Source organism: Tetrapisispora phaffii, chromosome 3, assembly GCF_000236905.1.
Source record: "Tetrapisispora phaffii CBS 4417 chromosome 3, complete genome".
In the NCBI taxonomy this organism is placed as follows: Eukaryota; Fungi; Ascomycota; class Saccharomycetes; order Saccharomycetales; family Saccharomycetaceae; genus Tetrapisispora; species Tetrapisispora phaffii.
The window spans coordinates 1,004,661-1,031,468 of NC_016522.1; the positions used below are offsets into that span (position 1 = coordinate 1,004,661).

Consider the following 26,808-nt stretch of genomic DNA (forward strand, 5'->3'; position numbering starts at 1 on the left):
TAATGACATATAATTAGCAAATACAATTTGAGATTAAACACTCCAACGATCAGATGTGTTGTCCTTGGCCGGAGTTTGGCTTTTGGAGTGGCCTGAGGAAATTGAATTTTTAGTCGCTAGCTTAGTGTCCAGAGTGGAAACTATATCTTTACGTTGTGAGATGAACTTTTCTACTAATTGTTTCGTGGTGTCAGATGTTTTTGATAATTGATTTAATGCATTTAGACATTTCTTTGCCGAAGACCATTCCTTCAATTTAACATTGCAGTCAAAGAATCCAAAATAGCTCTCCAAGTCGTTTAATTCAACACCTAATCTAAACCACTCATATGCTTTATCAATATCATCAAAATATTTCATCTCTAAGTATCCGAGAGATTTAAATGCTTCTTTGAAGCCTTGGGTAGCACTAACCTCCAGATAACTACGTGCTCTTAAGGGATTAGTATCAATATAAATTTGTGAAAGATAATAATATGAGAATACAGCATTCTCTAACCTTGAGTATTTTATGGACTTCCTGAAATACTCTTCTGCTTTATGTATGTCTGGTTTGCGTAAGTGAATTCGTCCTAGATAGCCATATACTTCACCAGCCAACGCAGTATTGTCTTGCATTTTAATAAACTTCATATAATTCTTCTCTGCTAGTTTATCATCACCTGCTTTCATTAGAAGATCACCAGTTAGTTTTATCGTGAGTGGATGTGAATTTTCATACAGATTTTTTACAAGCTTGTTTGCATATTCAACATCTACAACATCATTATTTTCTGGGTTCTTTAAAGTATCAAAGGAAATAATAGCGATTGCATCTTCATTTCCCATGTCAACTGCTTTATCTAATAACGCATTTTCTAATGCTAATAGGTTTTTATTAGCAGATTTTGTGTCTTTTCTTATCCTTTCAAGAACTTTCTTCATTAGCATGTAATCATTTGAAGAAATCCCTTTAGAACTTTTAGCATCGAGCTCTCGAGGAGATTCATCATCCATATGCTCATAATTCCATTTATAAACAGGTAACAGTTTCGAATACGTGTGTTTGCTATCTAATTCAAATAATATGCTCTTAATTGTCTTTGCCTTGGGAAATACATGGTCGAAGGATGGTCTTGTGGTTCTAGATACTCGCGAATAGAGTCTTATTATGCTATTTACAGTTCTGGACATTGCATAGATCACTAGATTGATATACCTGGAAAATTACTCACAAACATACAGATTTTACACAATTGCATGCTAACATGGTCTCCAATAACAAGTAAATGCAATAACTTATAATTAAAATGATATTAAATACTTAATTTTTGTTTTACATATTTCACTATAAGCAGATAATGGGCATCGCCGGTCTTATGGTATCTTAAGGTATTGATACTTCTATAAAAGAATGAAGGTATTATTGAAATTAAATATAATTTAATAAAGAATCTTAATGTTGATATTATTTGTATATATTATGATGCTGCTTAGAGTGTTTATTTAGGATTATTTGAACTTTTATTGTGCCGTATCTTTTGAGTGTTCTAATCTTTATTTAGTTTGATCGTTGATGGATCTGAGGGTGGAGGTAATTCTGTGAAATACTCACTTTGTAAGCATTGTATAGTGGTCCATCTCTTCTGTGGATTCATGGTTAACATTCCTGACATAAGATCTAATGCATTTTCACTTGCCGCTATGAACCTCTTTCTTAGCTCATCCCTCGATGGCGGTGGATATGTTTGTAATTGTGTGTATGTTGAGAATTTTGAAACACCAGGCCAATCTTTGTCGGTTGGGGTTCCTAGGGCTCTGAACGTGACGTCGATCTGGTCAACATCGTTTTGACCTGGTAAGTATGGGATACGTAACATCAGTTCAGCAAAAATGATCCCTAAAGACCATACATCAACAGCAGATGTGTAATGTTTTGCACCTAACAATAATTCAGGTGCCCTATACCAACGAGTGACAACATTACTTGTCAGTACATCGTAAGGAGCTGGTATTGCCCTTGCCAAACCAAAATCTGCAACTTTGATCTGACCGTCAGGCGATATCAATAAATTATTAGGTTTCAAATCTCTGTGAAGTATGAAATTTCTATGACAATGATAGACACCTCTTAACGTCATTAGCATCCAGGATTTGATATCGGCAGGTGTAAACAGTATATTTTGATCTTTAATGACAACTTCTAAATCTGTTGGTAAATATTCTAGAACCAGATTTAAATTGTTGTAAGCCATAAAAATATCAACTAACTCAATAACATTGATATGGTTGATCTCTTGTAAATATTTCACTTCCCTAATAGCTGACATATCCAAACCGTCCTTGAACTCGGAGGTCTTGATCTCTTTAATAGCAATCTTCCTCCCAGTGGACTGTTTTGTGCCTAAATATACAACAGCATATGTACCTTCACCAACCTTCTTCTCTTTGGTATATTCACTAACAATTTTATCAGACATAGTAGAACTTCTCGATCAGTTCGTTATTCTTCTTCTTCTCAAATAGTAACTGCAAAAGTACACATGCACTTGACTTAAAGCAACTAATATTAGTCACTAATCGGATGTATGTGGATAAATTGATTGTCTGTATCCAACTTACACTTATATTTCTTCCATTATTTAACTGAATTATTCACTTTCAAAGCAACTGTTTTCATTTTATTATGAGAAGGTTCATTAAAAATCTGAAATTTTAGATACGCAATCTTTGATGAAGGATAATTAAATAAGGATTTTTGTTATTTATCAAGGTATATAATACAAGATTTGGTATTACAGATGTCATTGGATCAGATTAGGTAGGTTTACTATTTTCTATCTGTTTGATGTTTTTTTCAAATGGGCTGGTAATGAGAAGATTTGGCAAATTGAGTGGTACTTTAACTAGAGGAATCACATTGCAAAATGTCACTGTAGGGTCGTTTCGAAGATGGCATAGTATAGCTGCTGAAGCAAAGTTTAAAGAATTAAATCCATCCATAGTACAGAAGGCCAAGCAGCATTGTCTGGATATGAAAGCCATGGAAACAGAGATGTATAACGGGGTTGTTTTTGACGATAACAGACAGAAACTCTTTGCTAGAATATCTTCGATCTCTGACTCCTATCAAAAGTATAACGATAATCTAGAACTTTATAAAGGTTTGCTAGATATGATGAAGACCGATTTGTCATTAAAAGAGGATGCGGAAAAGGAATTGGAGGAGCTCCTTCCTGAATTGAACGCTTCATCCAATGTTTTACTACAAAAATTACTCCCACCTCATGAATTTGCTGATAAGCCATGCATTGTTGAATTGAGACCGGGTGTGGGAGGTATTGAGGCAATGATTTTTGCACAAGATCTCCTGAATATGTATATAGGTTTTTGCAATGCGAACAAATGGAAGCATCATATTATAACAAAGAATGAAAATGAAAGTGGCAATGGAATAGTCGATGCAATTCTAAGTATCGACGAACCTGGTTCATATGACATAATAAGGATGGAGGTCGGTGTACATCGTGTTCAAAGAATTCCAGCAACTGAGACGAAAGGAAGAGTGCACACATCCACAGCTGCGGTTGTTGTTTTACCTAAATTATCTGATGGAAGTGAAAAAGAATCCGCTGACTATGAAAGGACGTTCAAGCCAGATGACATTCGAATTGATGTTATGAGAGCAAGAGGTAAAGGTGGCCAGCATGTCAACACTACAGATTCTGCAGTAAGATTGACACATTTCCCTTCTGGTATTGTGGTATCCATGCAAGATGAAAGATCACAGCATAAGAACAAAGCAAAAGCATTTACAATCTTGAGAGCTAAATTGGCCGAAAGAGAAAGATTAGAGAAAGAAGCAAATGAAAGAAATATACGTAAAGACCAAGTAACAACAATAGATAGATCAGACAAGATTAGAACATATAACTACCCACAAAATAGAGTTACTGACCATAGAAATGGGCTTACATTATATGCTTTAGACGCTGTAATAACCGGTGAAAGACTGAGCGAAGTAATAGAAGCCCAAACTAGACATGATGCTGATTTAAGAGCGAATCAACTATTGAATGAACCTATTTCCACTGAGTAGCATACATGGAGACTGTATCATTGTAATAGATAATATTTGTACATAATTCCGCATATAACTGTAAATAGATGGCCCAAGAAGCGTAATAATAAAAATATTTTACATTGAACTAACCATCACTAATTACCATTATTAAAATACGACTCCACTCTTGGAAGCAAAAGGATCCAATTTAGTAAGAAGTATTCACCATTTTAATCATCTTACTCTTTAAGGTTCGTTTCTTGCTTGCGCTAAGCTCATCGGGATGTAGCTACTAATCAACGAAAAGTCTTCCTCAAACTTACTTTGATCAACAATTGAAGTTAAAAGAGTCAATAAGTAAATGGAGAGGTTTGTTTGTATCATCGTTTTGTTATATCACTAACTCACTAAGTTTATAAGATATATTGAATCACAGTGAAGTCTGTGATGTTAAATTTCATGGTCTGAGCAAACAATCGTTAAGATGCCAGAAGTTAAGAATGACAGTGATGTGTTGTATTATAATACATCTCAAGTTAAAGTTGGTGAAATAGAAAGATACATAATTACGTTTAATTTATATGAGGGAGATGTTATACCTGAAGATATATCATTAGAATCATTATGGGTGGAAGTAAAGAATACTGAAGGGTTATCTTATAGAGCGGCATATCTGATAGGTCCTTTCACTCTGTATTGTGATGTGAAAACATCTAATTATCATCATTCTCAAAAGATTATTTCATCTCTTGATGAACCTAAGTACGAGCCAAATTTACAACCACAGCAAACTTTCAAAGCAGAATTATCACTGCATGAGATTAAACGGCAATATGTATGGATTGTTGATATCGTTAGTCAAATTATTTTTACGTCGACTACACAAACTGGGTTTGAAATCTCAATAAAGAGACCACTGTGTCTAGTAGGTGGTGAAGTTGTTCCCTTATCGGCGGATAGTTTTAATGTTAATAGGTTGAATACATTGGATATTTGGAACCTTCCATTACAGATATATACAAAGCAAGAAAAGAAGCATTTAGTTATTTTAACCCATGGGTTGCATTCGAACACTACTTCAGATATGTCTTACATCATGGAACAAATCTATAAAACGCAAGTTAACTTTCCGAATGAACAAATAATAGTAAAGGGTTTTACCAAAAATGTCTGTCAAACTGAGAAAGGTGTGAAATATTTAGGGACTAATTTAGCAAAATATATCATAGACGAATTATATGATCCTTCCGTTACTAAAATATCTTTCATTGGACATTCCCTCGGTGGTCTAATACAATCATTTGCCATTGCATATATAGCTGTCATTTATCCATGGTTTTTCGACAAGGTACAACCAATAAATTTTATTACATTGGCATCTCCCTTACTTGGAATTGTTACAGATAACCCTAAATATATTAACCTCCTTCTATCATTTGGTGTGATAGGGAAAACAGGTCAAGATTTAAAACTTGAAAGAGATAACTCGACAACAGAACCTAAACTAGCTAACAAATGCGATATTGATAATGACCCTCTTCTCTTTAAGTTACCAGGAGATCCATTGAACCAAGCCCTTCAACTTTTTAAAAGAAGAACTGTCTATGCTAATGCTATTAATGATGGTTTGGTCCCACTTTACTCTTCTGCTTTACTATATCTTGATTATGAAAATGTCACAGATGAACTACGACTCGCCACAGAGTATGATGACCTTGATGATTCTGCAGAAATAGAGTCTATCCTTTCAGGCGAAGCTATGAGCAGCAACTACTACGATGAGAATCTACAGGCTTTAAAAAAAACTTTTGTGTCTCCAATTACTAAAATTCTAAATATCTGGAATCCACAGACTTATTTATCGAAAAATTCATCTAAGTTACCAAGGTTATCCATGTTTAAAAGTGCGACATCAATATTAATTCCTCCATTACCAGATAGAGAATTTATTCTTGATCCATCTACAAGATCAAAGGTGATTTTACATGATAGAATTTACACAGAAGAGTATATTAACGAAATTGATAAAGAATTTGAGAACCCTTATTTAAACGATACTAACATGTTACTTAAAGCATTCACAATTGCAAGGGGTAAAGGTGGAGATTTTGAACAGAAATTAGAGGAAAGAATAGCAAGAATGTGGCATAAGAATCTTTCATGGAGGAAAGTTGTCGTGGCCTTAAAACCAGATGCCCATAATAATATACTTGTTAGGCGTAGATTTGTTAATGCACATGGTTGGTTAGTAATTGACCATTTAATTGAAAATCATTTTATGGCTGAAGAGAATAATATTGAGTTGGCTGCTTCCGATGAGACTTATAAATCCAGTATCAACAATCACATAGCATCTACTGCCAAAATATTGGATATCACTAGTAATATAGAACCCAACAAAAAATACTCATGGTTAACAAGGAAGGAGGCTGAAAGTATTTTTGATGAGGGCCCTACTGGGATGATATCTACAGTAAGTGAGATGTTTGATTCCTTTGCTAAAACAAGTCTTTCTGGAGAAATTGACCGCAATAATAATCAAAATAAGATAGTGCCAGATAACACACTATTTGGAGATGGAAATAGTGATATGATACTGTGAAGATTCTACACTTCCATGGCAAAGAATATACAAGACACTTATGTATAAACCAAATACTTCAGCCTATTAGCAAGTAAGTTTCTCAATACTCACTTTTTTTTTGCTTGCCATACATTTTGCATAATGAAACTAATATAATATAGTTATATGTATATCAATTTGAATACTAAATAATGAATTGACTTCGATTATATATTAGCTACTTTAAGGCATCGTAATTGTTTTCTTAACTATATGGTTGTCTATCCATAAGCATGGACTATGTTCGACTTTAGTATGTTCATTGCGAAATGTGCCCTTAAACATCTTGATTTTACGATTTATAATGCTTCTAAGGGGAACTTAAAAGTTAATTATAACTTTTATTGATAAGACAATACAGTTAAGTATATATAAGTATATATTGGAAGGGTGTATGATTACCATGGATGCGTATGCAATTAAAGACAATATAAGGTAATTCAACGAATTCATTTGGTTTTATTCATTGAGTATATTCAAATCAATACAGCTTTCAAATTGTCAATTAAAGATGTCTGGTGCTAGTGGTATGAGAGGTGCAATAAAGATAGAAGACTTTAAAGTGGCGATAAGAACAATGTCAGATGGTGAAATAGAACAGATAAAAAGAGAGGTTTTGAACAGTTTGAGACATTTAGAATCTTCTACGAAGAGATTGAATAAATATATCATCCATTTGAAGGGAGAAAGTAACGATGCAAACATAGATGAGTATAATGATATTGTAGACGCTGAAGAGTTTAATAATATTGATCAAAGTGATTTAGAACTGTTTGAGGAATCTGTCAGAGAAAACGGCACAATTTTGGACAATTATAATCAAAGAATCGACATCATTAATGATGAACAGATCTATAGAAAATCAGGGAAGAAAGTTAGTGATAGTTCAATTCAGTTAGAAAATCGTAAGAAAGGTTTATCGACTGATATAGATATGGATAATTCAGATGTTGATATAGTTGCTCCCAATAGCATGTATCTTTAAGCATCATTAATATGACTTGGTAACAGGTTTTTCTTCAAAAAAATATTTGATTATATATATCGAAATAATTGTTGCTATATAACTATATCTAATGAATTAATGAAATAATTTTTATTATTGCCCATATATCTACATCTATTTAAGAAATATATCATAATTGCGTAGTACAAATGATTAGAAAGTAGAGGCATGCAGTGTACTTTTACATTGTAACAGTTACACATTCAATAGAAGTATTGAATGCACATTAAAGTGAAATAAATACATTTGAAATAAAACAAATAAATATTAATTTGTAGGTTAAATCAAAGTAAAGCATCTTTAACGGTGTAGTCCAGATCTTCAAGGTCTATTAAACTAGGTCCTTGTATTTTATAAAATACCTTTTTATTAATATTCAGTTCTGTGTTTTTACGATTTTTAAATGCAAGTTTTGCCTTCTGTTTTGATTTGATTGTTGTCTTCTTCAAAACATCTTCAATGGCAATAAAATCTTTCCTAGAGTTCTTTATAGCTTCTTCTACTTCTAAATTATGCTTTTTTGGAGCTGGAGAGAACTTCTTAAGATAGTGTTTTGGCAACTTAAAATGCTGCTTGTCAAATGTTTTTGGTATATCATTAAATAACTGTAAGCATTTCATATAAATTTCTTGCATATTTTCACCCATATCACAACTTCGCAGGATAACATCATGAAAATCCAATTCAATATGCTTATTCTCTTTTATTTCTGCCACTTTATCAGGTTGGGATATCACAATATGTCCATCATCTATGGATTGTTTTATATTTATAGATGTTTGTTGTGCCACTTGATTGTGTAAACCTTCAAAAAATAAATCAAGTTTACTCAGAATATGGTCGGATATTGTAGAGGGAATATTCATTGTATCAATATCCAAATAATCATTGTTAGAAATTGCTGATTCTGAAATTATCTTCTGCCAGTATGCATCCAATTCTCTCTCCATCATATGTGAACCATGAATCAACGCATTTGTCGAGACTTCACCAGGTAACACGTCAAAATTAAGATTGATATCTTCAATTTGTTCTTTTTTCATATTTTGCGTTAAAATTTGACCCTTATCGACTATAATATCATCGTAGATCTGTGTTTTCTTGCCTATATCGTCTTCATACAATTTATCTGTCTTGGGGTCAATTATTGTATTAGAATTTGGCCAACTTACCCAATTCTCTTTGACTTGAGTTGTATATAGAAGGTCGATTTCCGCTATATGACGTTTCTCATTGGCTTTATATAAAAGTGTTCGAAGTAAGTATGATGAGTACAAGTGTAACGCAAGATCAGTACGTTGTGTATGCTCTAATGTCTCCAATATCTCCTTTGCAGATTCAAAAATGGCAAGGTCATTCTTATCTAAATTCTTTTTTGAATCACCTACCTCAGTAGTTTCTTTCTCTGAACCGAAAGCTTCATTCTCAAGACTATCTAACGCTGAAAAAGAATTCTTTATGTTCTCATTATCCTGAAACTCATCATCACTCTCATTTTCATTACTACTAGTTGACATGCTTAGTTATGTTCGACTGTATGCTCATTAGTCCATTGGATATTATATTGTGAAAAATGAGAACCAATAACCCAATCAGTTCAATATTCTTGCAAAATTTCTGCTTTGAAAACGTAAGTTACTTCGATAACGACCAAACGGTTCACGTAAACAAACAGAAGTTAATGTATTAGATTGAAGGCATGACTTTTCAATGTTTAATTAAACAAACGTTTATCTTTGTATTTATTTTAGCTGCCTTTAAAGTTTGAATGTTTTTGATCTCAAGAAAGCTTTAAGATGAAAATTGGAAAATGAAAAATTGTTCATTTTAATAAAATTCGAGAATATGAAGTTAATTGAATGGAAGAGAAATGAAGCAGTTGTATAAATAGAGATTAGATTCAGATGAGAGTAGGACTGCTTTATATTTCAAGTATAGCTTCTGTCTAATTGAAAGAGAATCTGGGAGGAATTATAGTGAGGAATAAATATGCCCAAACTAGAAGAAATCGAAAATTACGATGATATAGACAACATGGAGATGGATTTGGCCGAACTGGATCCATCTCTAAACACGCCAATTGCCCCTAAAATTGTTACAACAGTGGTGAGAAGCCAGGATTTAGAGGACAATAAAGAACCACCTTTAGTTCCATTATCGGACAACTCTGAACAAATAAATTTCATTAACCCACAAACAGGTCAAGTCGAAGGTAGTGCAAGAATGAGTAAACAAGAGTTACAGGAAGTCAAGGGCTTCCAAGTGATTTACCCCTGTTATTTCGATGTAAATAGATCCCATAAGGAAGGTAGACGTGTCTCTAAAGAGTTAGCTGTTGAAAATCCATTGGCAAAAACTGTCGCTGATGCAGTGCGTGAACTAGGTGTTCTCTGTATCTTTGAAGGTGACAAGTGTCATCCACAAGATTTTGGTAACCCAGGTAGAGTCCGTGTTTTAATCAAAGAGCAAGGAACCACTGTTGTGACTGCTAGTAGTTATTCTTCTGGGGGTAAGAGACAACTTCTTAACGATATAGCAAAATATTTACAGAAAAATCCTACTACTATTGAGAAATTGAGAGAAATACCATACGGTCCGGAATTCGACAACATTGAATTCAAAAGAGTACCAAAAGTGAAAGGTTTTAAAATGAACGATATTGTTCCACTGCATAGTTCTTACTTGATGGGTCATCCAATGGTCAAAGGATTATATGATGCTCCTCCACCTCCAGTTACCCATGCTAACACACAAGGTAAATTGAAGATGCCAAAAAACAAATATAAAGTTGTCAGAAGGTAAAGCATTTTAAGAATTTTACAACAACATCTCCATCATGATTAAACCATTGTTGTGCGAATGCACATTATTGGTATTTAGCAATTATTTAGTGAAAACATTATGAAAGTATATAATTAATCAATTAAATAACTTTTAAGGTCATTTATTTATCTTAACGGGTGTATAAAATATAATTGAATAAAAAAAGAGTACATAAACAAATAAATAAAGGGATAAACGTAACTCTAAATAAATTGATAACGACTTTATTCGATCATTCTATTTAGTTCTCATGATAGAGGCTGGAGAGTCTGGACCCAAGTAAGTACCAAACACTAAATCCCAGAAGTAGTTGGAAACACCGAAACCTAGTTGGTAGTTCTTGTAATGATGTTCTAAATGATGTTTCTTGATCTTACGGAAGACACGAGGTAATTTAACATGATGAATGAAGTAATGAGTCAAATCGTAAATGATGTAACCAGTTAAACCACCTGCAAACCCGACATAAGCGACATACAATGGCAGTAAAGCGAACACAGCTTTGTAGAATGGAGTACATAGGACAACGAATAGAGCAGGTGGGACAACCAATCTGTACTGGTCCATTGGCAAGTAATGGTGAACACCATGCAGTAAGAAATGGATGGTGTAGAAGAAGTTGTGTTGTGGGACCCAATCATCTAGATGGAATAAGAATCTGTGCAGACAGTATTCGATAAAAGTCCAAACGAAAATACCTAGGAAGTAGAAAAAGACAGCAGATAATGGATGCATGTGTTGTGCACCGACGTAAAAGTGGTAGACAACGACAGGACCCCAGATGATTGGAATCAACCACCATGGAGTCAATGAAATTGGCTCTAACCAGTTACCAAACAACTTAGCGGAACCTTTGCCGTAATGTCTTGGTCTGTGGATTTGATCGATGTAAAACTCTCTCGTGAAGTTACCAGTGAGCATTTGCATCAATAAAGGTTTTTCTAAATCCAGGAAATGATGGTCGACGAAGTCTTTCTTATAGTCGGTCGAGATCGTGAAATGTTCTTCGGATGGCAGTTCTTTGACAAAGACGGTCGAGTCATAAGTGCCGTCTTTCAAATTGACTTCTACTTTGTGATCTTTGTTGGTTAGTAGTCTGGCTTCTTCAGTAGAGTTAGCCAAATAGCCCACTAAGTATTTGTCATCGACGAACTTAAAAGACTTTGTCTCCAACAAGTCTGAGATATCTTTACCAGCACGTTTCAAGACTGCGTCCTCGACAGGGACATCTTTGTTCTCCTGGACGAACTTGGAGACGTCATAAATCAGTCTGTCCTTAACAGACACCCAACAGTCATCCTCAGTGTTGTGAGATTGAAACTTTTCACTAGAGAACAGCTCTAGTGTCTTTGATGGATTACTTTCAGCCATGTTGTTGATCAGCGTGTGTAACTACGATTGCTTGCTATGTGTAGATGTGCGTAAGAGAAATATCCGAGTGGTAACGGAATCGAGGATTGAGTCAGAATGGAGTCGCTTTTTATACAATTCACCGATGGGTGTTCTTATGCTACAACAAGAGGTATTAAAGTGATGCATTTCATTTTGCTCGGTTTCAATGCAGTCGAGACAGAAACATGCAACGTAACCAGACAGTAGCAAAGACCAGCCGCTGCAGTTCTTGCAGACTCATCGGTAACCGTCTAGCTGAGGTCTTGACAGTTTATCGTCGACCGATGAGCAAGAACCTGGCCTTTGCTGAGTTTGTTCTGCTCGTGCCAAACAGTTCCTCTAATGGCAAAGCAAATAGCAGCACAATGCGTTGGACGGCTCGGGGTCAGAAGTTCTTGCTTTGCCGTGCAGGTGCATTGACCGACGGAGGGTGAGAAGTTCGGCCTGCCTTGGAAGAGAGTTGCTGTTGTCCAAAACATCTCGAGATTTAACTTCGAAAGCTTTGATTGACAGGTTGCCATTGCTCTTGCTCTTGCTATTGCCATTGTTGTGTGCGGGTGGCGTTGTCCGCTGTCTTGCTTAGCGGGAGACACGCAGAATCAGCGATAAATCGCTCCGCCGAAGTGATATTCGCGCACGGTGTTTTTGTGTTGCTGTTTCCGGGCGGCTCTCGTTTATTCGTGTTTGTGTTCGTGCCGCCTTTTGTATGCGCTCTCGCGGTTTAAACGACCGAGACGCGCCGCGGGCCCGCGGCGCGTTGGCGTTGGCGTTTTGGTGCGTCTCCTGCGCCGCTACTTACTGGTGTTCCGGCTCTTGCGACGACGCGTTCGCGGGTCCGTGGACATGTACTTCCGCCGCGGTGCAGCAGTTTCGTGTGCTGTTACGCCGTCGTGAGGGGGGGTATGGGTGGTGTCACAAAATCAGTTAGCGTCACGTGCATTTGTTTTGTGTCATTTGCTCTTACATGTGTGCGTCTACGTATCGATATGTATGCTAAATGTATCTGTCTATTTGTGTGTGCAGTGTGGTGGTCCACCGCTAGCCAAACACGGTGCGGCTGGCATGCGTGTCCACAGTCAGGCGGATCTCGGCGTCCTTGCCAGAGGTGTCCGCGGCCAGGGAGTCTGGTGCAGCTCCACTCCCGTCCGCGCCGAGGCCGTACTGCTCCAGGTATAGTGAGTGGTTCACCAAGTGCAGGTATGCGTACATGAAGTTGCTGAGAAGTACTTGCTGGCGTAGCTCTTTCTTCGTGTCGCCTAGTTTCAAATGGCTCAGGCGGTAGATGGCCCTTTCGACGCTGATAGGCAGTCGGTTCTCGAACATGATGATGGTCGACCGCGTCAATAGCGGCAACGGGAATCCAAATGTACTGTCCATGAACTGGACGGGACCATTGGCACGTCCCGTCGGCGGGACGTCGGCAAACGTCAGTTTGCGTAGCGGCAATGTCGATGTCACGGGTGCTGGCCCGTTGCCATTGGTTGAGGCCTGTTGGCCTCTCGACGATCTTTTGGGGGTCTTCGAGACACGCGTACTCGTACTGTACGCACCAGTCTTCCTTCTCTGTCTGCCGTTTTTGGTAGGCAAATTAGCGCTGTTCTTGCCTGAGGGAGGTGTTTCGGCTCTTGGTGCAACGGCGTGTGTATGCGGATCAGGCTGTCTCGTCGTTTTGATAGTGATCGCAGGTTGTAAGCCGTTCAAAGGCGTGTTCCTGGACTCAGTCAGAGGACCGCTGGCATCAAGCACACTGCTGTCGTCCGTTCTCTCAGAAGCAGGTGAAACAGGTAAAATCTGCGCGTGCTTTTTTGGGTTATTATGCGTTTCGAGCTCGACTTGATCTCCATGTGCTTCTATATGGTATGCAGACTGGTTGGGCAAAGCAGGTTCTATAGGTTCAGTCCTAGTGCTGCTCGCAGTAGTATCTTGTCTGCCGCTTTCCGAGACAGAAATCTTGCTGGAACTCTTGCGCAATTTGTTGAAACTCGAACTTGAACTCTTTCTCACCTTCTCAAATGCCGATAAATCACTGTCCTGTTCGATCGCCGTGCTTACTGCGTCGTGACTAGTGCGGTGCAGTTTACCAGATGTTTTTCTCTTAAATAAATCATTCAATTTGCCAAGTGAATTTTTAATATTAGCAGACGATGAATCAACCGCACTAGACTCATTGTCGGTTACGTTTTTGTACGAATGAGCATCGTTGGTTTTATCATGTAACTTGAATATATTTCTATTCCGAGACTTCCCTGGAGCTTTGTTGTGCAAAGAGTGGCCGGCCTCGGTGCTGGTTTCATTGTCATTTAATTCTGTTGAACCTCTATTGCCAGATGATGTTGTGTTTTTATTTAGCGAATGAAGTGATGAATTAAAACTCTCTTTTGTCTTGTTGTTGAACCATGCCCAACCACCTCTTCTATAATGATGTTTCTGCGTAGATCTTACCTCTCTTAAATTTGTATCGCCATTCTGAATAAAGGAGTCTCTTTGTTCTTGGCTTGAAATAAGATTCTCAGAATGCTGCAGTTCTGAACTTGATTCATGAATATCATTCTCGCTTATGGTATGTTGCTCGGAATTATTCAAATATTCCGTGGCATTCATTTGGATCCTGTCATCGGCATAATTATTATTCACTTCGTTGTTTATATCATCTGTTTCAAATGAGGTCTCTTGTGTATGATCATGGGTTACCTTATCCAGGTACTCACCTTCTTCTCCCATTACGTTACTTGTTTGATATTTACTTGAAGCTAGTTCAGGCAGAGCAACCAGGTTTCCATTTAATGATATAGAAGATTCTGGATTTTTACTGGCGTTGAAAATCTCATCTTCCCATTCAGAACTAGGCTGTCTATAATGATCATAAATGTCTTGAAAATCACTTACTGGGGATGAGCCAGACTGCTCATCAGCATCAGCCTTTTCTTCTATCGGTTTTGTCAAATAATCTTTTTGAGAATCTTTAAAAGAGATTTTATCGTTATTCCTTTCTGGGGACACTAGTGCATTTTGGTTATTGGACAACGCCACTTGAATTTCAGTAACATCACTTTTCTCTTCTGAAATATGTTGTGATCCCATATATGGATTCTCTATCTCCTTTTTTTCGGGGATATCAGAGTCTTTCTGGTTATTTCTACTATATCTATATGTGTTAAATTTAGACCTTCTTAATGAAGATCTCATTGGAACTTTCATGCCATTTACAGCGAAAGTACCTCCTTTAGAATTTTCACTGTTGAGATTTAGGATTTTGTCTTGCTCATTAAAGGTCTCCATGTTAGACGATTCATTGATAGTAGAATCATAAATCGCTAAATTTTTGTCATCATAAAAATCATTAATATTATTTTGATATGAACTAGTTAAACCCAGTGATTGTGCTAAGTTTATAGCATCTGAATCTACTAATCCAGCATCATTTGAAATCCTTGTAAGTTCGTCTGTAATATTTTTCAACGATAATCGATGGTTACTGTTTCCATTAGAATTGATAGTGTCTCTTGAATCAAATCTAGTTATGCTAATATCTGTTTGGTCGTTTGTCGAAAAAGAAGATTCATTTTCAAAACTAAAAGTGTCATGGTCTTTTGTAAATGAGGGATCTTCTATGTCTGAATCAAAACTTTCATCATTGGAAGAGTGTCTTAATTTTGATGGTCTTCGTACGATTGATGATTTATTTTTCTTATAGGTAATTGACAGTCTATCCTTTTTTGTGACCTGTTTATCCTCTATATGCAAATTTTCTAGAACTTCATTTAATTGTTTTGATGGAGAGACATTGGGATGTTGGTCAGCTCGTACCCATTTTACTGCATTGGTAGAATCTACTTTTTCTTCATTATAAACTGGAACAGATTCTTTATACTTAGAAAAAGTTGGGAATTGTCTGGTTGAGCTCCGCCGTCTTTGAATGCTCATATTGACTAAATCATTTGAGTAATCTATGTTTGATTGCATTATGCCTATATTTGGCGCTTTTGAATGGGCCTTCGTCGGTACATCGTCGCTAGATGCAAATGTATTCAGCAGTAATACAGATCGACGTTTCGGTTTCTCCGATTCAATGTCTTTGGTGACCGTATTGGATATTCTGTATTCTAGTTCAGGATCAATTAGCATATCCATTGAACCGATCGAAAACCTTTTCAAATGGTTCACATTTTTGATCTCCCTATCCAAATATTGTACAGCCTTTAACATGGCAGGGTTTCTACTCTCAATATTAGTCTCCATGTCTGTATTTCCATTCATCTTTATTGCTATAACTTGTATAAATATGGCAATATTATCAACTTATCGAACTTTCTTTCTCTCTCTCTCTCTCTCTCTCTTTCTCTCTCTCAATGAACGAATGACAGACTATGTATGTTTTTTAATTGTGTCTTATTAACAAGTTCCCTTTCTTTACTAGGTTTCTAATTTTAATGCAATAATAAAGTCTCAATTGATCGTTAACTAAAGCACTATTTAGTTCAATGTTATCCTGTTATGTTTACTAAATTCACTAGGGAACTTCAGTTCGCATATCTATCTTTCGGTGTTCAATGCAAAATATAATAACTTGGTAGTTGTTCACCTTAGTTGATAACTGGACCATCAGCACATCCATAGAATAACTTATAAAACTATAAGGTTCATTTCTTATCACTTTTAGATGCCTATTTTACCTGTGTGCTCTTGAACAATGCCTTGACGTTCACGAAAAGCCCTTGTTAGCGCAGCCGTAGAAAACGATATGTCTGGAACTAATGTGTCATTAATTAATGTGACAGAACTATGATGCATTATCAACAAGAGCTGTGAGAAGACCCTGTTCTTTGGTCAAATGGAAGTGTATAAGAGTATGTCGGTGGCTCTAATGAGTGAATATTGGAAACCGTTTATTTGAACCGCCAAAGTTTGATTTATTTTGCCTAGAAACGTAACGATATACTTGATGCTAACATACATGACTACAGACATTATATAAGTAATAAACTCTTGAACAGCGCATGAGGTGTTAACCAGAAGGGTTCTGTATTTGTTCAGGATGACATAATTTCTTGTCGCCGTAGATTATATATTTAATAACGTTATTCCATGTTACATTATTGCAGTTGGAATGGTCTCTTTGCATTGAGTTTATTAAACTAGTCACCTTTTCAGACACCGTCATATTTTCTTCATTCAGCTTCCAAGTTGAGTAGTAGTTAAGAATACCTTTAATTTGGAGCGTCTTGTCCACATTTTGACCATCTAATGGATTTCTCTTTGTTGTGACTTGAGCATTAGACTTCCCTTCGCTCTGGTCGACAAGGCTCAGTATAGGAGTACATTGACAGATCAACAGCCACTGACAAAATAAGATAATGATGATTTTCAATTTATTAGCAAGTTTCATATAGCAACATTAATGATGTTCTCTGGTTAATAAGAAATATTTCGGTGTAAAAAAGTATTACAGTTGGATGACATTCGACGAATTTTTGACGCTAATATAACTTTTCCACTACCATTATTTTTTGAAATGCAAGATATAATCACAGTCGTAATACAAGTGCATACAAACTGTTGTTACATGTAGAATCTGTTTACCGTCACTCGATTATGCCCATTTAGCTTTTCGATATTTTTGTGACGTTCCATGTCTTCCCTTAATACTGAAAGCTGAAGCTATTGTTGTACTGAGACGCTCATGGACGGCATAAACTTAACTCCCCCAAGAATATATATACCAAGTATTATCAAATATAGTAATCAATGTTTCAATGGTAAAAACCTTGTAATTCTCCATAATAATGACACAGCTTTCTTCTTCTGTGGCCTTATTATATATTGTCTTTCGTTTACAAACCATTAAGATCCCCCCGCCTGTCACCGTTTAAAGTGAAAAAAATATAAGAAACAAAGGATATATATAATATACTCTTCAAAAGTTTCAAAAGTTATGACATTCGAGAGAGTTCTATTGAATTTCTATTTCTAATTGAATATTGGATTGAATAATCTAGAAGTATACTTTGTTCTTTGTATAATTGATTGAGTTCCAACAATTCATTACACAGTTATAGAGCATTAGGTAAGGTAATCACAATTTTTTGAAGATGTTGAAAGTTGCCTCATTTAAGAATTATGTTAACTTTGCTAATGCTAAGACAATTGGCAGACTGTTTAGTAGCAACAATGCACTAAATAAAGTAGATGGAGGTAAGTTCACCGATTTTGGCTCGAAGATGGTTCCTTTGGCAGAAAAGCAGAAATTAGTTGGTGGTGTTTTCTCTTCTGTAGCATCGAAGTATGATATCATGAACGATGTCATGTCTTTGGGTATCCATAGATGTTGGAAAGATCATTTTATTAATAAATTAGATGCTGGTAAGAGGCCAAATTCTGATACTCCATTGAGTTTCATTGACGTTGCCGGTGGTTCAGGTGATATTGCGTTCGGTTTATTAGACCATGCAGAAGAAAAGTTCCATGATACTCAATCAACGATGGATATTATTGATATCAACCCAGATATGTTAAAAGAAGGTGAGAAAAGGGCATTGGAGCAGAATAAGTACTACAATAATCCAAGAGTAAGATTTATGATACAAAATGGTGAAGTTCTGGATGCCATTGAATCAAACTCTAAAGACATTTATACAGTTTCTTTCGGTATCAGAAACTTCACTGATATTCAAGCAGGTTTAAATACAGCACACAGAGTATTGAAACCAGGTGGTATCTTTTATTGTTTGGAATTTTCTAAGATCGAGAATGGGTTAGTTGATTTTGGTTACCAACAATGGGCCAAAGTTCTTCCATTTATGGGTTCAGTTATCGCAAATGACTACGATTCTTACCAATATCTTGTTGAATCAATCGAGAGATTTCCTGATCAAGAAACTTTTAAATATATGATCGAAAAAGCAGGTTTTCAATCTGTCGGGTATGAAAATTTAACTTTTGGTACTTGTGCTATTCACTGGGGTATTAAAGTTTAAATCTTTCAAAACCCAAATCAAAATCTATTGTCTAACCATTTCAATTTGAGTTTGTATATAACATTATTAATTTGATAGATGATTTTCCACTTGTTTATACTTATATATTGCTAAATAAATATCATATTTGCAATATTTGTTTATAAGAATTGCTATCTGATTAAATTGTAAAATGCTTTAAGTACGATATTAAATCTATTTATTAAAGTTATTAAGTAAGCTTCTTTACATCGACGGGGATGTCAATCATTGCGACACCTGCATGATGTTCAAATTTTACATAGACTCTAACTAAATAAAACCTTGCACATAAACAACTTTCAAAACTCGGTATCAGTGTTTCTTTAATGTCGGGTGCATATTCGATGTTCACACTCAATTCACGTTCGTATTGGAGTTGTTTACATTGAACCCAATCGTGGGTTAATTGGTCTTTCATTCTAGATTGGGTAGATGCTTTAGATGAAGTATGCTGGGTGCTTCCACTAAAAGTAGCACTCAATATGTTTGTGCCGCCACTTCTTGAAGGATATAAACTGCCAACAGAAGTTGAACTATTACCTGCTGAATGAATATTACTGTTTGCAGATATAGAATCGGATTGAGACTTTAGTGTATCAACTTGCTTCTTGAATATATCATTTAGTTGAATGATAGAGATATTCAAATTTGCAATACTTTCAATATCATTATGTAATTGGCCCGATATGAAATCACTAAATTTAATTTCACGAGAACTTGTAAATGTCCTTGAAGAATTATATAATTCATTTAATTCGGCCAAGTTCTCATTGAATTTTTTCTTATAAGTTTTGATTTTTTGAACATACTCTGAGAATAAGGATTGAGTAGTTTTCATTTTCTTTTCATTCATTAGTAAATCCTGCTCTAGTTTAACAGGAATTGAGTTATCAGATTTAACAGTTATACATATCAGTTCCGTGGTAACAGAATGAATATCTGGAGGGTCGTGTGGCATACTGTTATTTGATTGTATACATGTTAGGTGAATGTCTAATTTCGATAATAAGTCTTTTTCATCGTCTGGTATTGTACTCTGCAAATTATTCCAATTCTCTTGATTATAAGAATTTTTGTTTTCATAAACATTGGTCTTTCTTAATAATGATGGCGACCAATAAGGCAATGACTGTTTGGGTACATCGCAAGTCAGTACGATCAACCCTGCTTTTTCAGATTTTGTAGAAGTTGGAGAGGTTTTAGAAGCAGTAGATGACGATGAAGGTTGCGAAGATCCTAAAAATGTTGAAAATAAACTTGAGCTTGATTTTGGTTTGCTTTTAATTTTATAATTCAATTCACTCTCCACAAATTTGTCTTGTGGATGGAGGTTTTTCAAATCCTTTGAGCTGTTTAGTCCAGTATCACTACATTCTCTATTACTTATGTACATGTGACGAATTTTGCGTTCTAGTAATTCCTTTGACCCTAAGTTGGCTGTTCCTTCTAATGTTCCATAAACTTCTGTTCCACGGATATCTGAATTTGAAATTGGTTCTTTTTTCTCTAATTTTTGGAATATTCTATCTAAGGCCTCCAATCTTTCTTCTACTAATTTAATAAGTTCATTTATTTGCTCTGTAGGTTTTTTATTGCTAATTTTTGAAGAAAATCCAAACGGTATCACTCTAATGTTGTAAACTTGTTCTTTCATTATATTAAGTTTATGAGTTTTTATATCTTTTCCTACGATTCGAGCATCAACTGTATAATTAATCGACAAATTGTCGTCTAGCATGTCATATGTCAGAATTGGAGAACCTTTAATACCCAAATGACCACAACCTAAAACATTGTTTACTTTTATACCGGAATACCTTCCATTATTTCTATATTTATCAATACCAAAACTTGGTGGTAATAAGCAATGCTGGAATTGCTCTTGTTTACAAGTAATGTCTAATAGTTGGTTTGGTAATTTGAACATAAAGAATTTCTTATATTTTTTACCTGGTTCCAAAACTCTATTATTATTTAAACCGATAATCGAATTATCATAGTCAACATCACCTGCCACTACATTGACACCTGAACTTAGAATCATATTACTATAAGACCAACTTGCACTCAAGTCTACCATCCTTAAAAATCTTTTAACGGTTCTTTTCCCCTTAGTTCTATCAATAACTGAAGTATACGCTTCTAAAGTGACATAAAACATTTCAAATTTTAATGGTTGACTAGATCTATTTTCAATTATACAATAACCGTGTATAATATCACCCGAAGTATATTCTTTTAGAATAGATTCTTCTTCAGGCTTTTCATGTGGGAAAGATGCTTGTTTTGTAATACGAATATCGATTTCTACTGGAGTAGTCAATTTTGGTAAAGTGTATAATTTATCTATGAAAATATTATCATTATCGTTCAAATCATCTTCTGGTGTGTTGCTATCTGTTCCTGGATCCCCAGATGTCCTAGAACTAATATTAGAAGCAATGCCATGCTGCATCGTTGGATATGGTTGGATATTTAAATGCTGTGTTGAGAGTGGATGTAAACTGTTGAGATTTGATGATGATAACGAGTGTAAATTTGTTCCTGAAAAATTCAATGGAGTGATGATATCTTCTCCATTAGGAACATTTTCTATGTTACTTGACGATGACAGTGTGATGTTAGTTCTATTGTATGAACATTGCTGTTGTTCAAGATTCAATAATTCTGGATGATCCTGCCTAGGCAAAATCGATTCCCTTTGTGTTTGAACCTCCTGGTAACTAGGTGGGAAGTCGTGTCTATCTGGATCTACATTACCTTGTGGAATATGTCTATGCAAGGTATTGTACATTTCAAAAGATGGTAAAACATCCACAAAAGTATTACTATCGTTAGTTTGAAGATATAACGCTCCTTCATTGCTCGAACTTGACTCTTTATTGGTACTTGTTCCTGTAGAGGGAGTCATTCCATCTACATTGTTTAAAGATTGATCATTATTTTTCGATTTATAACTTCTCAGTAGATTCGACGCGGATGCACTTCTAATCCATTGCTTAGCTTCTTTACTCTTTGAAAGTGATGTTCTTAAGTTTGAAGAACTCGAATTGGCGGGGAGTCTCCCACGCAGCACATTTTCCGTATGTGCAGTTCTCAAAGGTGGACGTATAACATTATTCTGGCCTGTCATTGTTGTGCTAATATTATCGTGTATGTATTTATGAATATGTCAGTATATCCTATTCTCATTAAATATAACTACTCTTTTCCCACTTCACTGAATGAATTTTTCTATATCGTATCCTAAAGTATCAGAGACAATAACTTTTAGAACATAAACTGTAGACGTACACTAGGCTGTCCCAGATGAGCTGGATCAGAATAGTATAGATAAGGGGGGGATTGAGCTTCTTACCAATCGATCCTGAGTTGAAATAAACAGACCAAACGAGTTAGTATATTAGTCTATATATATGTAGATTCTATTTTACGAAGTTCAAGAACACAATGTAGTCTCTATAAATAACCATACTGCCCCAGATGCTGGAGACCAGCTCTCAATCCCTGAACTATTAATAACAACATTATCAGAAAGTAAAGAAACAATACTTTCAACAGGCATATCATCATTAAAAAAAGAATAAATTTTCTATCTTGATGCTGTTTCTTTTCCAAAGGTTTTCAAAATCGCCGTTGTGAAAGTGTCCACTTAGTATTATTATTATATATATTGGAAAGCTGTGGTGATATCTCGTCTTTTCGGAATTGCTCATTTTGTCGGACGAATCTCGGAGCCCGAGAATGAAAAAAAGTATTGTTGCTCTCCACGGCCATATGTCAGCCAAGATCAATATTACATTATACTGGCGCGGTGTTGTGTGCACAGACAACTGGCGCAGTTAAGTGGACATGCGTGCGCGAGCTGGCTGGTCGCGTGCGGGCAATTGCGTGTACTGTTAGGACCCAGCATAACCTGTATCTCTGCGTGTTTCCTCTACTGGCATTCCGTTCCAGTGTGTATGCCGCAGGGGTAGAAAACGTTTTCTGCGCATTCTTCGCCGTTCCTGTTGCTTTTGCTACAAAAACCGGCACGGAGCAACTGTTCCTTGCCCCGCCGGTACCGGACTCCATTAGTGGACGGGTAATACTAATCAACCTCCAGCTCATCTGTTATATACTGTTAAATAAGGCTATATTGTATAATGTTCCATTGTTTGTATTGATGCTAGGCTATGCTATATTATATGCTGTTACATGGTCAGGTACGATTGCTGCGAGATATCGTGCAGTTCCTGCATATTGTTGAGGTCCTCTATGGTCAGTTCTCCCGTGGTGTTGTCCCAAAGTTTCTCGAACTCATTGGCGCTCAACATCGACCTGTCTGTGTCCCTCTTAATGAACCACGAATGCTCTTTCAGTTTCTTGTGTCTCTCCCTGTCGTTCTCCATCCGGTGCAATGTTATCTGCGTTGCAGCTGTGCCTTGTTCCTGGCATGGGATAGGCTCGCTGTTGGCAAATTGTTGGTAAAACAAGCGCTGTTTCCCAATTCTGTCATTTAAAAGTGTCAGCGTTGTTCTGAAGGATTTTTCGTAGTCTCCGGCGGTGTCTGCTTCGGTATCTGGGACCGTGTACCACGCCTCGCTAATCTGGGTTGCGGAAGTGCTCGAATGTCTTTGGAAAGCTTGCCTCATCTGCTTCATCTCTTCATCACTTATAATGTTCCCAGCCAGTTGGTTCATGTCCACAAATCTGTTTATGCATTCATTTAAGTTTACCAACGACTTTATTTCATTTCCAGGTAACATCAACATGTACAATTTGTCAATTGATGCCAGCAGTACTTTGTTCAGAATGTGTTTTTTACTCTCCAGCCCGCCAGTACTGTTGTCAACTAGGTATTTCAGCATTTCAATCAGTTTACAATAATAGATCAGCACATTCAGTCTGTCTAGAGAATCCATCTTGCTTGTTGTATCAAAGAGACATTGTTGGAAATCTTCGTAGTGTTCATCGCAACAAGTTACATAGAACTGAATAGGGTCGACAGCTGCAGTCTTGCTGCCAGACATGTTGATCGACCCGGATAAATTAAAACTGTCGCTGTTAGATCCTGGCGCGTAGGTAAGGATAGTGTTCAGCGTCTTTGATAAAGATTTCAAAACTTGAATAAATTTCAATCTCGCCTCAAAAGAATCCATTTTTTCTGCAATCAATGCCCTGGCGAATATCGATGTTGTATGACTTTATGCTTCTTAGTTACTTCCAAGATTTACACCCTTAACTGACGTAAATACAGCTTTACATAGACTTACTTACCGTTTAAATGTTTTATCTAAAGTTATAAATTGAAAGATTCATTGGAATCAATCCATATAGATATCGATATTTTGAAATTTCAACACGCAAATTTTGGATTCCGGGTAATTTTGACATCAATTCTTGGGTAGAAGACCGTATTACGACAGTATTTAAGTAATAGTCAACTCTAAGAGTGCAATCATTGAGTTGAATATGACAACAGGAAGGACCTCTTGACACGGTAGTGTCTCTGACTTAAATGTACTCGTTTTCCATTACTTGAGATCAAAATATTCTAGATTTCGAGGGGGTTCCAGTGTCACTAGATGAGTAATTTGCACGATATGGCTGAACTGCAGGATAACTAACTCATAAGGGCATATATAGTAATTATGTTTACTTCAAATACTCTCTTACTCAATGATTTCTTGTGAGATAATGGGTACATTGTACTTTGTAAAGCAATTCAACTTTAAACAATGTCTGGCTTTATGATACGCCTAAAACACTCATTCCTGTAACTTGGAAGTGATAAATTTACTGGGCTCAGTTTGTATTAATAAAATAATAAAGTAACCTACATGATGAAGAAGTAAAACTAAGTGTGCCTTAATATAATACAATTTGTTTTTGTCCATGCATTGCTCCTCATGCCATATCTGGTGTGTAACTATCAGGAGAAATATATAATACATGATATATATTTATATAAGAGATATAAAAATCAACCATTATATGCATATTGATTATTTGCCATAGAGTCTGTATTCCTATTGTTCATAAAATGAGATATGTTCGCATTACCGTTTTGATCCACATTACTGTGTAAATTCAAATTCATATTAGTATTTTGGTATGTATTCATTGGGAATGAGTTATTTGATATATTATTTTGAAACGACATTGTATCTCCAATAGCATGCAAGTGCGGTAACTCTACGTTGATGTTCGGCACATTCTGCTGATTGATGTTTAGTAAGTTTTTTGTTTGTATTGTGCTATTATTCATGAAATCGTCCTTCGGCAGATTCATCATTCTTTGTGAGAAGAATTTGTTGTTTTGTGCTTGCGATAAATTATTATTCTGATTCTGAGAGAGCATGTCCAACCTCGGTAACGGCATCGTTGCCATATTTTGGATTGAAGCATTGTTAAAGGCAGAACTGGTTGCTCGTAATGGTATGTCATTAAATGTTGTGAACGTCGGACTTGTTGTAAGTTCCCTTAATGCATCCAGTGCCTCTAAATCTCTTGACGAGATGTTCCTGTTATTATTATAGTTGTTGTTGGTGATGACTCCATTGCCAGAGTCCATAGTAATCAGCGATCCATTTGGACCTGCCAACTCATGAACGGTCTGAAACCCACTTATAGGAGTGGTCAAGTAATCTTCTGTTTTAGGTTTCTTCTTCTTAACGTATTTCCTCTTGGGTTTTGCAGTCGCACTGGCAACCGCTGTTGCAGCCTTTGTAGAAGTCGTTTTCTTTGACCTCGCATTTTTAATATTCTTCCCACCACCGGTTGCATTATGCACATTAACAGCCGTCCCCAAACTGCCATCCTTACGCCTCCTCCCGCTACCTGGTTTGCGTCCTTCACGTAGAGTCTTGCCCTTCCCTGGTTTCCTCCCACTCCCAGGCTTTCTTCCTTGAGCCAACGTCTTAGCCATTGTACCGTATCAGTAGAGTCGTCCAATGCTTCACAGACACACAAAATTAATTAAAGAGCAAGTAAAATAGATTCATACATACATACACATACATATATATATATATGTATATATATATTAATCAATTATACACCATCTACTTTGTCCCACACATTAAAACCATCAATTTTATCGTGGTTTCCGTACAACAATTGCAAACGAAATGGAAACTCTTATATTAATTGAACAGAAACACAATAGATTCAATGATTATACAACAAACGTCCAAGTTACTGGATCAAAATTAAAGTTTGGAATTCTAGACAGTACTCATATTCAGCACTTAATTACCATAATCACATACACATCACACTATGCAAGTGATTGATTGAAACATAAAAAAGTTTCAGAAAATTTTTCAAAGTTTTGCGATGAGATGAGATGAGACGGGAGGAATCAGTAAATGAGACTGCAGGTGATGATAGTGAGTATATTAAATAGTGTACAAATGGAACAGTTTCGAACAGTTTAACTTTGCTGTAGAAGTTCGTTCTCTGTAACTCCGTGCTACAAAGGGCCTTAGGAGTATGTATGTACTGAAAGTTGTTGTTGTCGCAGCTAATTTTCCAGGTTGGATGTTTGTATTCTCAACCTTGGGGACATGATTACCAAGCCACACACACGAACGCACATATACAAACAATTGCTACTCTAATTCTTGAGTCGCTGGTTTCTGTTCAATTGTAAACTGTGGATTGTGGATTGTAATGGTTGGTATATTTTGAGTGAGGTTGTGTGTGTTTTACTTTGTTCAGATTGTTGACGACCCTGAAGGTCTCGCGTTCTTGTTCCAATTGTTCGGGTCGGCCAGTTGTTAAAAGTTGAAAAATCAATATTTTGGAGGCCTATAACTTTGTGCTATCTACATCAAGAACTAAACAACACCAAGATACTTTAAAATATCTTGGTGTTGGGTTTTCCAATTGGTTATACTTTAGTTAATTCCATTGTATGTATATATATATATATATATATATA

The 26,808-nt window shown here is 36.1% G+C and overlaps 13 protein-coding genes across 13 annotated transcripts; 5 read left to right on the forward strand and 8 right to left on the reverse strand.

The window, feature by feature from the left end:
* Nucleotides 1–33: 33 nt before the first annotated feature.
* Nucleotides 34–1,173, reverse strand: MSS2 (Mss2p; the record flags this gene model as incomplete). Its single annotated transcript, XM_003685000.1, has 1 exon — nucleotides 34–1,173. The coding sequence occupies one exon, from the start codon at nucleotides 1,171–1,173 to the stop codon at nucleotides 34–36; it is 1,140 nt and encodes a 379-aa protein (XP_003685048.1).
* A 356-nt stretch (nucleotides 1,174–1,529) lies between these two features.
* On the reverse strand, nucleotides 1,530–2,459 carry KIN28 (TFIIH complex serine/threonine-protein kinase subunit KIN28; the record flags this gene model as incomplete). Its single annotated transcript, XM_003685001.1, has 1 exon — nucleotides 1,530–2,459. One exon carries the CDS (start codon nucleotides 2,457–2,459, stop codon nucleotides 1,530–1,532), a length of 930 nt encoding a protein of 309 aa, XP_003685049.1.
* Nucleotides 2,460–2,827: 368 nt separating this feature from the next.
* On the forward strand, nucleotides 2,828–4,078 carry MRF1 (Mrf1p; the record flags this gene model as incomplete). Its single annotated transcript, XM_003685002.1, has 1 exon — nucleotides 2,828–4,078. The coding sequence occupies one exon, from the start codon at nucleotides 2,828–2,830 to the stop codon at nucleotides 4,076–4,078; it is 1,251 nt and encodes a 416-aa protein (XP_003685050.1).
* A 448-nt stretch (nucleotides 4,079–4,526) lies between these two features.
* On the forward strand, nucleotides 4,527–6,644 carry ROG1 (putative lipase ROG1; the record flags this gene model as incomplete). Its single annotated transcript, XM_003685003.1, has 1 exon — nucleotides 4,527–6,644. One exon carries the CDS (start codon nucleotides 4,527–4,529, stop codon nucleotides 6,642–6,644), a length of 2,118 nt encoding a protein of 705 aa, XP_003685051.1.
* Nucleotides 6,645–7,176: 532 nt separating this feature from the next.
* On the forward strand, nucleotides 7,177–7,650 carry TMA17 (Tma17p; the record flags this gene model as incomplete). Its single annotated transcript, XM_003685004.1, has 1 exon — nucleotides 7,177–7,650. One exon carries the CDS (start codon nucleotides 7,177–7,179, stop codon nucleotides 7,648–7,650), a length of 474 nt encoding a protein of 157 aa, XP_003685052.1.
* A 305-nt stretch (nucleotides 7,651–7,955) lies between these two features.
* On the reverse strand, nucleotides 7,956–9,188 carry RRN9 (Rrn9p; the record flags this gene model as incomplete). The annotated part of the gene is made up of 1 exon (XM_003685005.1): nucleotides 7,956–9,188. One exon carries the CDS (start codon nucleotides 9,186–9,188, stop codon nucleotides 7,956–7,958), a length of 1,233 nt encoding a protein of 410 aa, XP_003685053.1.
* Nucleotides 9,189–9,660: 472 nt separating this feature from the next.
* On the forward strand, nucleotides 9,661–10,473 carry SEC65 (RNA-binding signal recognition particle subunit SEC65; the record flags this gene model as incomplete). The annotated part of the gene is made up of 1 exon (XM_003685006.1): nucleotides 9,661–10,473. The coding sequence occupies one exon, from the start codon at nucleotides 9,661–9,663 to the stop codon at nucleotides 10,471–10,473; it is 813 nt and encodes a 270-aa protein (XP_003685054.1).
* A 258-nt stretch (nucleotides 10,474–10,731) lies between these two features.
* Nucleotides 10,732–11,865, reverse strand: SCS7 (fatty acid alpha-hydroxylase; the record flags this gene model as incomplete). The annotated part of the gene is made up of 1 exon (XM_003685007.1): nucleotides 10,732–11,865. One exon carries the CDS (start codon nucleotides 11,863–11,865, stop codon nucleotides 10,732–10,734), a length of 1,134 nt encoding a protein of 377 aa, XP_003685055.1.
* A 1,059-nt stretch (nucleotides 11,866–12,924) lies between these two features.
* TPHA0C04720 (uncharacterized protein) lies at nucleotides 12,925–16,143 on the reverse strand (the record flags this gene model as incomplete). The annotated part of the gene is made up of 1 exon (XM_003685008.1): nucleotides 12,925–16,143. One exon carries the CDS (start codon nucleotides 16,141–16,143, stop codon nucleotides 12,925–12,927), a length of 3,219 nt encoding a protein of 1,072 aa, XP_003685056.1.
* A 1,832-nt stretch (nucleotides 16,144–17,975) lies between these two features.
* COQ5 (2-hexaprenyl-6-methoxy-1,4-benzoquinone methyltransferase) lies at nucleotides 17,976–18,860 on the forward strand (the record flags this gene model as incomplete). The annotated part of the gene is made up of 1 exon (XM_003685009.1): nucleotides 17,976–18,860. One exon carries the CDS (start codon nucleotides 17,976–17,978, stop codon nucleotides 18,858–18,860), a length of 885 nt encoding a protein of 294 aa, XP_003685057.1.
* Nucleotides 18,861–19,071: 211 nt separating this feature from the next.
* Nucleotides 19,072–22,014, reverse strand: BUL2 (ubiquitin-ubiquitin ligase BUL2; the record flags this gene model as incomplete). The annotated part of the gene is made up of 1 exon (XM_003685010.1): nucleotides 19,072–22,014. One exon carries the CDS (start codon nucleotides 22,012–22,014, stop codon nucleotides 19,072–19,074), a length of 2,943 nt encoding a protein of 980 aa, XP_003685058.1.
* Nucleotides 22,015–23,074: 1,060 nt separating this feature from the next.
* CTK3 (Ctk3p) lies at nucleotides 23,075–24,022 on the reverse strand (the record flags this gene model as incomplete). The annotated part of the gene is made up of 1 exon (XM_003685011.1): nucleotides 23,075–24,022. The coding sequence occupies one exon, from the start codon at nucleotides 24,020–24,022 to the stop codon at nucleotides 23,075–23,077; it is 948 nt and encodes a 315-aa protein (XP_003685059.1).
* Nucleotides 24,023–24,846: 824 nt separating this feature from the next.
* DAT1 (Dat1p) lies at nucleotides 24,847–25,791 on the reverse strand (the record flags this gene model as incomplete). Its single annotated transcript, XM_003685012.1, has 1 exon — nucleotides 24,847–25,791. The coding sequence occupies one exon, from the start codon at nucleotides 25,789–25,791 to the stop codon at nucleotides 24,847–24,849; it is 945 nt and encodes a 314-aa protein (XP_003685060.1).
* Between the last annotated feature and the right edge of the window lie 1,017 nt (nucleotides 25,792–26,808).